The sequence below is a fragment of the Euphorbia lathyris genome, chromosome 9, assembly GCF_963576675.1.
Source record: "Euphorbia lathyris chromosome 9, ddEupLath1.1, whole genome shotgun sequence".
NCBI lineage: Eukaryota > Viridiplantae > Streptophyta > Magnoliopsida > Malpighiales > Euphorbiaceae > Euphorbia > Euphorbia lathyris.
Window position 1 is genome coordinate 15,601,313 of NC_088918.1, and position 15,394 is coordinate 15,616,706.

The 15,394-nt window shown below is 38.4% G+C and overlaps 1 protein-coding gene across 1 annotated transcript; it reads left to right on the forward strand.

Annotated features, from left to right (window-relative positions):
* Positions 1-14,412: 14,412 nt before the first annotated feature.
* LOC136207229 (uncharacterized) lies at positions 14,413-15,157 on the forward strand. The gene has a single exon (XM_065998538.1). The coding sequence runs from the start codon at positions 14,500-14,502 to the stop codon at positions 14,998-15,000; it is 501 nt and encodes a 166-aa protein (XP_065854610.1). The 5' UTR covers positions 14,413-14,499; the 3' UTR covers positions 15,001-15,157.
* The last annotated feature ends 237 nt before the right edge of the window (positions 15,158-15,394 follow it).

Below are 15,394 nucleotides of genomic sequence, written 5' to 3' on the forward strand. Positions count from 1 at the left end.
AGTCCAGCGACAGCAAATAAAAGAAGGACAACTCAAAGCCCATTACATGCTTTGAATGTCATCAAACTGGCCATATCAAGTCAAGCTGCCCCATGCTGAGGAAAGAAAGGAAGAACGGCAAAAAGGCAATGGTGGCAATGTGGAGCGACAGCGATGAGTCTTCATCATCAGAAGCTGATGCCACTGAGTCAGCAAAGATTTGTTTTATGGCTGACGAACTTGCTGAGCCGTGCATCTCTGAGCATGCTGACCCCTCCATCGCATCTGATGATGAGGAGCAATCAAATGAGGTAATATCACTAACCCAACTCAGAAATGAAATGGTTAATGCCCTGAGTGATCTCTACACACTTGTCAAAAAGTGTAATAAGAAAGTTAGAGCACTCAGCATGCGCTGTGACAAGGTTGAAGAGGTCAAGCTGAGTGACCTCAGATTCCTCCTTCAGGACAACTCAACTTTGCATGATAACATGGAGATCATACATAAGTCTGTCTCTGAAGTCCAATCAGTTTCTAAGAAACTGAGAAAGGACGTCACAACTATCCAGAACCAACTAAAGGTTCCAAACAAAAGAAATATTCCTCTGAATACTCAGTACCGAGGTACTAGTAAGCAGAGATGGAATCCTCAGCGGAAAGTCCAGTGTGACTTCTGCGGGAAGAAAGGACACACCACAAAGGTGTGCTGGTACGCTCAGCACTGGGGTGCTGACCAGTCAGTGAGAAATCCTAAACGGAAGGTCAGCTGTGACTTCTTACCCTCGTATATTTTACATCCAGTGTCATCAAATATAACTTTTCTCCCATTGTCACATAGCTGAGCTACGCTGAGTAAGTTATATTTGAGTCCGCTGACTAGGGAGACTGACTCAATAGTAGGATTACCTCCAACGGTTCCTGACCCTACTATCTTACCCTTTTTGTTGTCTCCAAAACTTACGCTTCCTCCTCGTTTACGCTCAAATGTGATGAACTGAGTTTCATCACCAGTCATATGCCTCGAGCATGCGCTGTCAATATACCACATCTTTGACTTCTCAGCACATCTCAGGCTTACCTGCAATGTAACTAGTTACTCTTAAGTACCCAATTCTTTTTGGGTCCTTGCTTGTTAGGTTCAACAGGTAAAGCATCATTTTTTATTTTATGGCGACATACTTGAACAGTATGGCCATTCTTTCCATGAGTTAATTTTAACTGCCCCTCGCATTGATAATGTCTTCATGCTGAACTTAGAGAAAAAGTTTTCAAAAACTGTATGCTTAGTTTCAAAGGAAGAAAATTCCTGGCTATGGCACAGTAGACTTGGTCATGTAAGCATGGACCTCCTGGCCAAATTGGCAAGAAAGCAATTGGTTGAGGGACTGCCAGAACTTAAATTTGAAAAAGATCAACTATGCCACGCTTGTCAAGCTGGAAAACAAACCAAACAATCTTTTCATAGTAAAAATATTGTCTCAACTAAGCGTCCGTTAGAGTTACTACACTTGGATCTCTTCGGTCCAGTCCAGCCGCTGAGTCTGGGTGGAAGAAGATTTTCCTTGTTCATTGTAGATGACTTCTCTCGGTACACGTGGATCATCTTGCTGAGTAGCAAGGATGAGACCTTTGAGACATTTTCAAATTTGGTTAGAAAACTTGAAAATGATAAAGACCTAAAATTGGCTCACATCCGAAGTGATAATGGTGGAGAATTCAAAAACCAACAGTTTGTTGAATTCTGTGAAGCCAGCGGCATTGACCATAATTTTTCTGCTCCTAGGATGCCTCAACAAAATGGGTTGTAGAAAGGAAGAACAGAACCTTGTTGAAATAGCCAGGACAATGCTGAGTGAGCATAGGCTTCCAAAGTACTTTTGGGGAGAAGCTGTCAACACAACGTGCTATATTCTTAATAGGGCTCTTGTTAGACCTATACTAAAGAAAACCCCCTACGAACTTTGGAAAGGACGAAAGCCCAACATTGGATACTTTCGGGCCTTTGGCTGTAAATGTTTTATTTTAAACACCAAAGATAGCTTAGCTAAGTTTGACTCAAAAGCTGATGAGGCTATCTTTTTAGGCTACTCAACAAACAGCAAAGCATACAGAGTTTTCAATAAACGAACTCAAGTTTTAGAAGAGTCAGTACATGTTGAGTTCGACGAAACTAACCCTGTAGGAAGATATCTCCCGCTGACCGAGGATGATCCACACTCAGTATCCGCTGATCAAGATCCAGCCGCTGAGTCATTCCCTCAAGGGCTGACCAAAGGTAAAAGTGAACCTCAAATTGTTTTCACTGACCAATCTATACCTGTAGAGATTGTTGAAACACAGACAGCACAAGACATCAATCTACCAAAGGAGATAAGGATACCAAGAGGACACTCAGAGAGTGCCATTCTTGATGCCGCTGAGAATACCCTGATGATAAGAAATCAACTCAGGAGATACCTCAGCAACGTAGCCTTCGTCTCAGTTCAGGAACCAAAGAACTTCGCTAATGCCGAGGAAGATGAATTCTGGATGAGCGCAATGCAAGAGGAACTTGACCAATTCAGAAGAAACGATGTATGGGAGTTAGTGCCACATCCAAGGAGTCAGAAGACCATTGGAACAAGATGGGTCTTCCGCAACAAGCTGGATAAGCAAGGAATGTAGTCAGGAGCAAAGCAAGGCTTGTAGCTTAGGACTACAGTCAGCAAGAAGGTATTGACTATGGTGAGACCTTTGCCCCAGTGGCAAGGCTAGAGGCTATTAGAATCTTATTTCGCTTATGCAAGTTATATGAACTTTAAACTGTTTCAAATGGATGTTAAGAGTGCATTCCTTAATGGAGTTATAAATGAGGAAGTCTATGTTAATCAACCTCCAGGGTTTGAGGATCCTAAATTCCCAAACCACGTTTATAAACTCAAAAAGGCTCTGTACGGCCTCAAGCAAGCACCACGTGCTTGGTATGAGAGGCTGACCAGTTTCCTGCTGACTAGAAATTATGTCAGAGGCAAAGCTGATACAACCTTATTCATTAAGAGAAAGGGTAAAGACACCCTGCTGGCTCAAATATATATTGATGATATTATATTCGGTGCTACTAATGAGTTAATGTGTAAGGAATTTAGCAAGCAAATGCAGACTGAGTTTGAAATGTCAATGATGGAAGAACTCAACTTCTTCCTTGGACTTCAAATCAAACAAGGGAAAAATGGCATCTTCATCAGTCAAGCTAAATATGCCAATGAGATATTGAAGAAATATGATCTTGAAAATTGCAAGCCAATATCTACTCCTATGGGCACTGACACTGTCCTTTGCGCTGACGAGAATGGTAAGTCAGTAGACAGCAAATTGTATCGAGGTATGATAGGCTCTCTACTTTACTTAACAGCAAGTAGACCGGACATTCAGTTCTCAGTATGCTACTGTGCTAGATATCAATCTAACCCTAAGGAATCTCATTACATAGCTGTAAAAAGAATCCTTAGATATTTGCAAAGCTCAGTGAACGCAGGTTTATGGTATCCCAACACTCATGGTTTCACACTCGTTGGATACACTGACGCTGACTATGGACGAGACAAGCTTGAACGAAAAAGCACATCTGGAGGATGTCACTTCTTAGGAAGCTGTCTTGTATCCTGGTTCAGCAAGAAGCAGGCGTCAGTAGCCTTGTCTACCACTGAAGCTGAGTACATTGCTGCTGGACACTGTGTTGCTCAAGTCTTATGGATTAAGCAACAGCTTGAAGACTATGGTGTTCAAACAAAGACAATTGAGGTCAAATGTGACAACAAAAGTGCAATTGATCTATCAAAGAACCCAATCCATCACAGCAGGATGAAGCATGTCAGCATCAGACATCACTTCATTAGAGACCATGTATTCAAGGGTGAGATAAAGCTGACCTATGTCCCAACGGACGAGCAGCTTGCGGATATCTTCACAAAGCCATTGGCTCGTGAGCAGTTTAGCATACTGAGAGAAGCCATTGGTATGTTTAATCCTCTTCAGTAAATTCCAGCTCTTAATATATATTCATGCTGAGTGAATTACCATGCTGAATGACTTATGATATTATTTGCTGAGTGAATAGATGTATGCTGAGTGTTTAATGCTGAATGAATAAATATCACATACTGAGCAAATATGCGCACTGAGTAGTTATCTTAAACTGAGCAACCAACCACTTAAACCATCCGTTTGTATAAAACTGACTACTCAGAATATAGAACGTTTAGAATCCTAAACACTGAGTACAAGATCCGTTGCATTTAATGCTAAAGCACGCGAATAGCCACCTAGGATGACGTATGCGCCGAATGTGTCATAAAAGCCAGGATCATTGTCGGTTGACATCCCAAGGCAAAACTGACATATGGATTCGATAAGATCCACCTTTCACCGCTATAAATAATGGGTAAATCCCCATTTTTATCTCTTTACACTTACCGAATTCTCTAGCATAAGCTCTCTCTCTTAAAACTTCCAAACCCCACTCTGAAACTATGACTAAGATTTCAGTAAACATCTCTAGTGTTGGTCACCCTAAGACCAGTTCCGATGAACCTTCTAAGCATACTACTCTGCCTGAAACGACTAAGGCCACTACACCGAGCAAAGGCAAAGCTGGCCAAGCTACCTCATCTAAAGGAAAGCAGACCAAAGTCAGAACCTACACTAAAGTCTTCGAAGATGTTAGAGAGTGGAAGATAGACTTCTCAAGATGGTTCTCTAAGGCTTTTGTAGAAACCGAGCAACCATTCTGTGAATGGATATCGAAGAATGGATGGACGGAGCTGTTCTCTATTAGAGATTCAACTTACCCTGACTTAGTAAGGGAATTCTACCATAATCTGCGGGTTGCTGACGATAACCAAGACTGCCTAGTAACAGTGGTAAAGGAGAAAACAATCTTTGTCAACCCTACCTACCTTGCCAACTTGCTGAAGTTGAAGAATGAAGGGACAAAACTAAGGAGAACTGGTGATCATGAAGGAACTGGGTACATAGCCACCTTCTGCAAGCCCTCTGGCCATTCTGGTGAAATCTCCAGTTCCTCAATGGGTCAGCACCAAAAGATGGCTCACTATCTGTTGACCAATTACATCTACCCTAAGATTAATTGCACCAGCTCAGCGACAAACTTCGAGCAGTGCTTCATATGGCACATGCTGACTTATAAGCCCATCAATATGCCAGTTTTCTTGATTGCTGGCTTCCAAAGGAGCACTGGAACTTTAAGGCTGGGCTCACTCATAACCAGAATCCTCAAAGACCATCAGATTGACCTAACCGAGGAAACTGAGGCCCAAGGTTCTGAGATCACAGCTGCTGCGCTGCGTGCCCTGAAGTATAACCAACCGGTTAAGAAAGCCAAAGGTGGTGATCAGCCTGCTGAGGAGACTGTCCCAAAGAAGGGCAAAAGAACAAAGGCTCCAACTGCCCGAAAAAGAAAAGCTGTTGGGACTCCTTTGAAAGATGCTGAGTCGCCGACAAAGAAGCTGAAGTCAGCTGCTCAAAAAGGTCAGGAGAGACCTAAGTCAGCTCAGAAAAGAAGCAGGCAAGATGAGCCTGATACAGAAAAAAGAGTGGATGCTGCTGAGCAACCTCTGAAGAAGACGAAGTCTTCAGGGCTGACCCTAATTGATGCTATCCCCACTGACATCATTGTTCCTGGTGATTCTCACTTCACACAATATCAGGGAACTGAAGCTGAGCATCAAGAAGATGATGTGGAACTGGATGATCACTTCATCACTCAGGTGGAAGAAGAATTAGATAACGAAGATCAGGATGATGAGGAAGCAGAAGAAGAAGAAGAAGAAAGCGATCAGGATGACGCTGAGGAGACAACGAGTGAAGAGGAAGCTGCTGACCCAACTAATACTGAGTTGGCTGCAGATGAAGTACAAGAACAAGCTAACCAGCCCAATGCTGATCAAGAAGAGACTTCTCCTTCTCACTCAGGAGAATCTATCCAAGCTGATCCTACTCCTCCTCGCAGAAGAAGATTAGTAAAGGCAAGTCAAACAACTGTCATTGACCTTCCTGTACAAAAACCAACCAAAGATCCTTCTTCGCTTAAGTTAAAGTTTTTCAGTAAGCAAACCCCTTCTTCTCAACAAGCTTCTCTTGAAAAGCAAGCCTCTGTTTTTTCACAAAAGGAACAAGCCGACTTAAATGCTTCCGCCAACTCTACAAGCCAAATCGACCAAGTTCTCGTCAATACTACTGCTCCAAGCACTATGCTGACTCAGAACACTCCTGCCCCCGTCAGCAATGAATCTATTCGGATTACTTCTTCAGCAACCACAATTCCTGCCGATCAACCATCTCTTCCAAAAAACCAAGTGCAGACTGAAAACTCCTTTCCAGTCACTGACCATGTCATCACTCTGACTCCTCCACCAACTGGTCACACTAAGGAAACTAGGCAACCTGATGAAGGATCACTCAGCTATCTGCATGCCACCGAGTCTGGTAGATAACTCATCAACTCGGTGCAGTCATTAATCAAGGATATTCATCAAACTGCTGAACCTGCTGCTGGGTCTACTAACAATGCATCAATTCAGCTATCCCAAGTCACTCAGCTCTTAAATGAGGTTAAAGGACTGAAGGATCTGCTAAGTGATATGATCTCAATTCAATCACACAGCCCAAGCAGGACTCAATAACGAAGCTGGCTGAGCTCCAACTGACAACGGTTCAACATCTTAACACTCTTCAAGGCCAATTCCAGACCTTGTCAGCTGCGAACACTCACTATGCAACTTCTGATGAAGTTAAGATGCTTTTTGCCCAGCTTCACACTGAGCAAACCAAGACCAACCATCAACTGGCTTCCTACTCTCAATGCTCGGTGGAGCAAATTAACGAAGCAGTTCGTCTGCTGAACTTAAATAAACAAGAGATGGACACTGACCAGATGAAGCAGAATGAGATTCTGGTCACTACCCAAAAGACCTTCACACATGTGCGTCATAACAATATCCAGCGTCAATACTATGACTCAGCCCTGCTGAAGACATTTCATTAAGTGTTTGCTGCGCTGTCAGATACAATTACTTGGGTAGGTAAGTCTCAAGCCTACATCATGAGCCTACTCAGTGCCGCTGAACTGGGTATACCTAAAGAGGTCTTGGATGAAGGCGTTATTGTTTTCGACGGCATCAATGAAAGTGTCGATAAACTTAAGGAGCTGTCCGGTGTACTGACCACCGCAGTCTTAACCGACTCCTTTAGAATTCCTCCTCCACCCGATGCTGACAAAACGGGGGAGAAAGAACAAGCTAGAACTCAGCAGGAGGCTCCTAGAAGTAGTCAGTCCAAGCAAAAGAAAAAGAAATAGAAATAGGCTAGCACAGTCTTATCTTTATGTCCATGTTTTCTTTTTGATGTATACGCTGACTACTTTAATTCAATTCAATACTTGCATCTTTTATCCAAACCTAAGTATTTTATATATGATGCTGAGTATTTAATTATTATGTATCTTCATTTACATCAACTGTGTTTACTGTCTATAATACTTGTTGATTGTATCCTATGCTGATTAAATGTTTGACATTGTCTTGTATAACACTGTCTCATAAGACCCATTGAACAAAATGATTACTCAGTGCTCTCTGAATGTTAAACCTTCCGCTTAATACTGAGTAAAATAGAATATGTTTCATGAGCTGACCTATATCTGAAAACTGACCTTAGACTTACTCAATTAAACCTTAAAATGTTTAGAGTAAAACTAAGTCAGTAGCTCAACCCTGGCGGGGGAGTTTGCTAAGTAATAATAGGTCAACTATCATGGGGGAGCTCAACACTGAGTTCCTCGCTGAATAGTTTTGCCAACATCAAAATGGGGGAGTTTGTTGAAACACCTTTCCACATGATTTTGATTTGACAAAATTATTTAAGTAAAATTAAATATATTCTAAACACACTAAGTTTAAATGCTTTGATTTATTACTCTAATGTGTTTGTTCAATGTTGAGTTAAATTGTTTATAAGACATAAAGATCAAATGGCTTAAAGCCCAATACGGAAGTCAAAGTCCAAGTCAAACAGTTCAAAACCACTCGGCCCGCGTGTACAAAACGCTATCGTTATGAACAAAACGCAGCTTAGCGTGAGAAGGATCTAGAAGACCTTCGTTGAACAACTTCGGAATGAAGCTGCTGAGTTGGATCGACAAAGAGTACAAGACAGCAGCTGAGCAAGAACAACTTCCAGACAAAGTGTTTCCACTTTGGGTAAAGTTCAGAAGACACAGGACGCTGTCTAGTTGACCTTACCATAAATGGTGAGACATTCTGCCGAACTGACTAAAAGCTGACCGATGACAGAAGATACTCAAATCTGATTGGCCGAGAGCTCTGAGCAAGACAGAGTGACAACGACAGGAATCCGTTTCCCTCCAACGGTTATTTCGAAATTCGAAATGACTGATGCCTCAGACGTCTCTATAAATAGAGCCCTTCAGTTGCTTCATTTCAACACACAGAACTTGATCAAGACATTACGCTGACCAAAATTCTACTCAAAGTTCTGTGAGAAAAAGCAAAGCAAATACTTACACCAAATTATATATCTTTCGTGTAAAAGTCTAGAGTGATTATTCAATCATCTAAGGTGTCTTAGCAATTGTTGTTTAGGACAAATCTTTATCATTTCTAGAGATTAGAAAGGAGAGGCTGAGTACTCGGTTATAGTACTCAGCGAGAGATTAGGAGTGAGTAGAGGTATAGAGGAAGGTACTCTTGTTATACTCAGCTTCTAAGTTGTAAAAGGTTTGATGCTCTACCGTTAAAGAGCTCAGTAGAGAATTCGAAAGCTCAGAACGTGTTCCGGGGACAGGACGTAGGCTTAGAGGCCGAACCTGGATAAATCTGCTGAGTAACATCTTTCTAACCTTAAACTCCTTAATATATATATATTGCTTGCTTAACCAAAACTGATCAAGTAAAGAGGTCACGCTGAGTTGTGTTGCATTGAGTATCTGAGTTCAGGAATAGACTCAAGTGCTATCTCCTGACTCAAAGAAAGAAGCTGACTTAGTCACCAGTTGACTAAGCTAGTGTCTTAATTTACTCAGCGCGCTGTGTAATCCTTTTTCAAAGAAAAAGAAGTCAGCCTTAACGTATTAAAATTTAAAATAGTTCCTATCCCCCCCCTGGAACTAACTTGTTACGTTATAAGGGACCAACAAGAAGCATGTTTCAACTTTTGTTTCGACTCTGGAGTCTTTTCGAAATGGTGTGATAACAATTAACTGCTTTTCAAATCTGTCGCTTTAACACCTCCTTTTTTAATCATATAAAAGGAAGAGAAAGGACTTGAGGAATGTTTTTAGTAAGTTTATGTTGCTTTATTCTTTATTTCTTTCAAGGTATGGAATCATTGCGCCGTAAGAATTCCAAAAAATCTGTTGTCTATGAGACTTATGAAGAATCTGCCCCATTTGTTAATATTCGCATTATGACCATGGCTGCTAGAAAATAGAAAATAAGATAGATGTTGAAAATAAAAACGCTCTTAAACAAAAGAACCCTCAAGTTTAGGAGCATCCGTTCACTATGACTGTCGAGGAGCTTGTAGATATAGTGGCCACTTATTCCGAGGTCAACTTAATGAAACGATTCTATCGATCGAAGAATACTAGGCCGATTCTGGTGTCGATGGTCACCTAGGATTGCAATCTTTTGGAACCTCTCAACATATTCCTAAAGGTTTTCACATGGCTCCTAGACAATGTAATGTAGGTTTTGTATGGTCTTTCTCTCCAATACTGATGTGACTAAGTGTTGAGAAAACTTATTTCTTATATGATTGAAGTATTGTATAGATCTAGGTAGGAGCTGCTTGTGCCAATAGGCAATTGTGCCCTTTAGAGTCGTTGGGAAAACTCGACACATGACAACATCTGTAGTCATCGTATTCTCCGATGACCCTCAGAAGTTCTCCACATGAACATTGGGATCTCCCTATTTGTTGTACTCCTTGAGCAAAAGGTATTTGACTCCCACCGATATAAGTGTTTTCAATATGTCCGCATGAAGCGGTGGACTAGTGTTAGTAACTTCAGGGATCTTTGCATTAATGCCTGCATCGGCCATGTCATTCCTAAGCTCCTTACGGATAAGATTATACATCTCCTCCTTATCAATATGAGCTTCATTATCTTCTTACTTCTCTACAAATCTTTTCTCTCTAGACTGTCGTCGATCATTAGATCTTGGCTCTGTAGTTTTCCTTCAATCTTTATATTAACTGTGATGATGAGATTCAACATATTTTTACCCAAGGATTTTCCTACATCTTGGAGACTTTTATTCGTTAGAATAATCTCTTCGGTGCATTTGAGATGGTTCTTATAGGGGGGATATTCCCTCAAATCCTCCCATGTTATATTGTCTAGAAGGTGTTCTAGAGTGATGGCATCAATGATGATGTGGGTGAGCTCTCTTTCTCTAGATCATCCTTCTGAGTTTTCTCACTGAGAATTCAGAGACACGTCTCTCCCACGAGGACACCTTGAAATAGTATGATGTCTCATAAAACAATGTTAGACATCCCACATTGCTAAATGAGGAAGCTATATGACTCCTTAAATATGTGAGGCAATCCTTACCCTTTAAGGTGCCTTTTGGGGTGAGTTAGGCCTTTGTTTACAAACAAGCACAAAAATCTTGCTTGTTTGAGCGCTTTTTGGTATCTCTCGCTTCTTTGAGTTCTTCTTTTACGTCCACCATTTCTGTTGCATGTTCGTCTATGAGTATGTTCATTGATTCATGCATGGATCCCATATTATATGTGAGTTGTTTAGTGATCTCATCCATAATCCAACGAGCCGAACTTGCTTCCATACGATGATCAAATTTCGGGGTAACTTGCAAAAGCTCGTTTGGACTGTCATTTGCATCCACAAGAGTTCTAGATCTTTGTGGTTGATTTGATATTGTAGGGATCAAGATGATGTTCATCTGAGTCATGATTATGTTCGTTCGTCCATGCTAACCACACCAATTTAATGTGAGAGAAACTGAAATGAGATTTCTGGGGTCATTCTAGTGCCTAAGATAAGACAGAAAGTTAAAAGAGAAAAATGGTACTAAAAAGTAAGTAATCTGAATGTACAAAGAGATTGTTACCTTTTACTACATTGTTATTTTTCTACTTATAGAGTGACAATATGTATAGATGAGTTGGATTTCACGTACCAACTGTTTAATAGAAGATGTATGTTATCAGCTTTAAACGGTTGCACTAATTTTATCCATTATCCACACTGAAACGTGTAAGATTATAGTTTAATGTACGTAACTCAATAATCTTCTTTAACCGGTCTACGTGGCACGAAAAGTTACTTACGTGAGAGGTTATATTGATTAGACTAACAAACTAGTAATTAATTGTGTCAATAATTTCTCTAACTAAAACATTGTACGAACTTTACATGTCAACTCAGATTTATTTATTTAAAATACTACTTTTTTTATAGAAAAAGAAAAAACTAATGCATACACGTCAAAAACATAAATTGTGTTCTTTCTCTCAACTAAATTACACGTGGTGCATTGTAATTGGCAACCGTCACTGCTGTCCAACTCCCCCCTCTTTCTCTTAAATATCGCCATAAATATTCTAACTGTACACATAAATGCAAAAACAGAGATTGCCAATTTCTACCACCCTTGGCCTTGTTTGTTCACCTAATTTACATTATGGGTCTTAAACCTTTTCTTCCCTTGACCATAAATTCATGAACCCACTTCATACTCCTGTCCATTTCACAGGGGCATTTTGGTAATTTACTAAAATGGTATTGTTTGGCAAATAAATGTTAACCGATAGCCGATTACATTAGCTTTTGACTAATTTGACTAATTGATTTGACTAACTAATTGTGTGAACTTGTTTGATAAAACTTAACTGATTACTAATAACCATAGTTATCAAAACCGGACCGGTTAAAGAACCGGCAAAGACAAATGGTTAAGGGTTTAAAATTCAATCGGAATTTAACCGGAGTGAACCGAGGTTCAAAAGATCCCCTAAAACTAATATTTTTAGTTTTATTTAATCTTTTAATATAGTAAATATTAATGATATCAATAAAAATTTATATTAATAGTTATAATCATGTTTTTTAATACCAAAATAATAGTTCATAATAGAAAAACATAAGTTTAACACCACAATACTAAAATGACAATCTTTATGGTAAAATACTAATTGATAGATAAGTATTATTATTAACTCAAAGTTTTATCATCATCAAATTAAATTCTAGAACTAAAAAATGTTCTTTGGTTGCTTGCAAAAAAAAAAAAAAATGGATCAAATGAAGCTGTCTGATTCAATATTCTAATTGCTAGTTTTTATAGACATGGAATAGTATATCTCTAAATAATTTTTACCATTCATTTATACAGACCGTCTTGCAATGGAAGGACACTCTGGTTTGTTGGGTCTTTCTACCTTTTCTTCTCCACCGGGCTTCATTTCTTCTTTGATCTTGGAGGATGTGGTGGGGGTCAGTTTTTCTAGGCTGATCCCGGGTTTGAGTTGTTTTGTTTGTTTGTTTTTTTTTCTTTCCTTTCCTACAAAAAAAAAAAATAAAAAAAATTAAAATATATTAAATGATAAACTTATAAAAATATATTAATTCATGAAAATATTATTTAAGACTAAAGGGATATTTTTTTTTTAATGAAGTGAATAATTATAAACTAATATATGGAGAGAAGAAATTGAAGAATAGATATTGAAATGGAAAAGAAGAAGAAAATGAAACTAAGAGATGAAAGAAAGAAAGTATAAAAAAAAGAAAGAATACCTAAATCTAGTTAATTTTTCAATTCGAACAACAATAGATACACTTTAACATTAATTATAATTATAATTATTAATTAATTCCTAACTAATTAATTAATGAGTTAATAATTTAAATTAAATCTGATTTTTTTATTTTTTTAAAATAATAAATTTTGGACCAGTTAAACCTGCTAACCCGTGACCGGTTCAACCGGCCGATTGAGCAGGTTTGAGAGATGTGATTTTTTAATACTTCTAGACCGGTTTACCTACCGGATCCGGTTCAACCAGGTTAACCCTGGGTCGGTCCGATTTTGATAACCTCTTTAATAGTTGTTTGTGTAAAATAACAAATAAGGGCATAATAAAGCTTTTGTGTAAGGTTAAAGGATAGTAACTAGAGGTAAAGATGTTCTTCAAAAGAAATGGAACAATAAGCTAATCGAAAAAACTCCTAAAACCAACTTTTCAAAATTAGCTTTTTGGATCCAATAAACTCTTCTCTTTACCAAACACACCACTATTAGAAGTTTGAGTAGTTAAAACCTTTAAAGTGGCTCAAACCTCTAATTTTAATCTAAAAAGCTCTTTACTAAACATGGTCAATGTTTTAGCGTTGCAAATGAGGCGGGATGGAACGAGTGACTGTTTCCCATTATCGTCTCTCAATGGAGAATATAAGATTCGTCCACTGGGAAGGTTAATTTTACACTTACATGCATATATTTTTTTACTAAATTGATTTCGCTATTTTTGTTGCGTTTATATACATGTTATCATCTAATTGGTACATACCTAATTTTTCCATACCATTGTAAAGTTTCAAAATTAAGCTAGATTTGTGCTTAAAAAAGTTTGGCCATTTTGAACAAACATAGAGAAATTACCATCTGTTATATATTAATGAAGTTAAATTTTGTAATTAAATACAAACTCAATGAGCTAATTAATCAACTACAACTTTAATTTATCAGAAACATAGATGCTGAAATCATTCATAGTAGGAGTGGTTTGGACGGCTTAAGCCGAAACCATCATAATAGGGATATATAATTTCTGCCCAATTTATAAGCTTATCTTGATTCCGGTTTTGTAACATTTCAAATAGTTCTAGTTTTTGGCCTGTACGATGTACGAATTCATTTTGAGCATATAAATATTAAAAAAAATGTAATTTAATAACTAAAATTAATGACACAAATATGTTATTACAATTTATATTATCCTTTGAATTTTGGACATGTTAACTCTCTAAAATTGTTGCCTTTTAAATTTGTTTCATTTAACTTGTTTAAAATGATTTAATCTAAGTAATAGAGGTTTTAACTATATTATTTTCTAAAAGTTGAGGATATCAATATAATTATTTAGCAAAACAAAAGAACCTTAATGATTAAGCATAATACACTAGTACTATTTTGTGTCCCTATTACCCATAACCCCATAACCCATTTATGTACATGTAAAAATGTAAACTTTGAGCCAACCCATTTCTCATTTGACCATAAATACACAAACCCACAAACCACTTTTGTCCAATTCCCAATGGCACTTCAGTAATTTACACCAACCCCAAGGCCAAAAATCAAGCTTTACTACTATAATAAACCCCTAAATTCCAACCCATCCAACATCAATTGCAAATCTTTCAAAAAAGCTCAAAAAACCCCCAATTTGGAAGAACAAGAACAAGAAACCACCATGGCTCAGCAAATCACAGAAGAGCTCAAGGCCAAATCAGAAGTGTACCATGGAGATGAAATCTGCAAAGAAAAATCAATGGAGTTGCTGAGAGAAGTTGATCTTCCAAATGGGTTACTTCCACTTCATGACATTATTGAATGTGGTTACCACAGGGAATCAGGATTTGTGTGGCTTAAACAGAAGAAAAGCATAACTCACAAGTTTGATAAAATTGGGAAACTTGTGACTTATGGAACTGAAGTAACAGCAGTTGTGGAGAAACACAAGATCAAGAAACTGACAGGTGTCAAGACTAAAGAGCTTCTGGTTTGGGTTTCACTTAGTGATATTTATGTTGATGAGAATTCTAAGGATAAGATTACTTTTCAGACACCAACTATGCTTTACAGGACCTTTCCTGTTTCAGCTTTTATGGTTGAGGAAAAATTGGGGGATGGTAAGGATTTGAAGGAAGAAAAGAAGGATGTGACTCCAGCTTTGGAAGTTAAGGAAGTTTAGTTCTTGGCTGGATTATGAATGAATGTTATGGTTAATGGAAAACAAAAGGGTGTTCTTTTGTTTTCTGTGTTTTAGTACTTTGATATGTTCTTGTAATAATAAAATCTGTTAAAGTTTCTCAATTTATATATATGGATATGGATAATTTTATGAGGTATGTTAATGGGGCAATTGGGGGAATTGGGGGAAGGGGGTGAGATTCTGTTTTCAATAAGGGGTTGGATTTGTTAACATGGACATTCCAAATATAGGTTTGATAGAGTTTATTGGCAATCGATCGGGTATGAGCCGGACATTGGTCGGATCTAGTGGGTCTGATTGGATCGGTTGTGCTATTTTTATAAAGTTCAAGTTCAGCTTTGATATAAGCAGGTTTTAGTAGGTCTAGATTGAG

What these genes read in the sequence shown, in the direction of transcription:
- LOC136207229 (XM_065998538.1), top strand. Translation starts at nt 14,500, where the DNA reads ATGGCTCAGCAAATCACAGAAGAGCTCAAGGCCAAATCAGAAGTGTAC.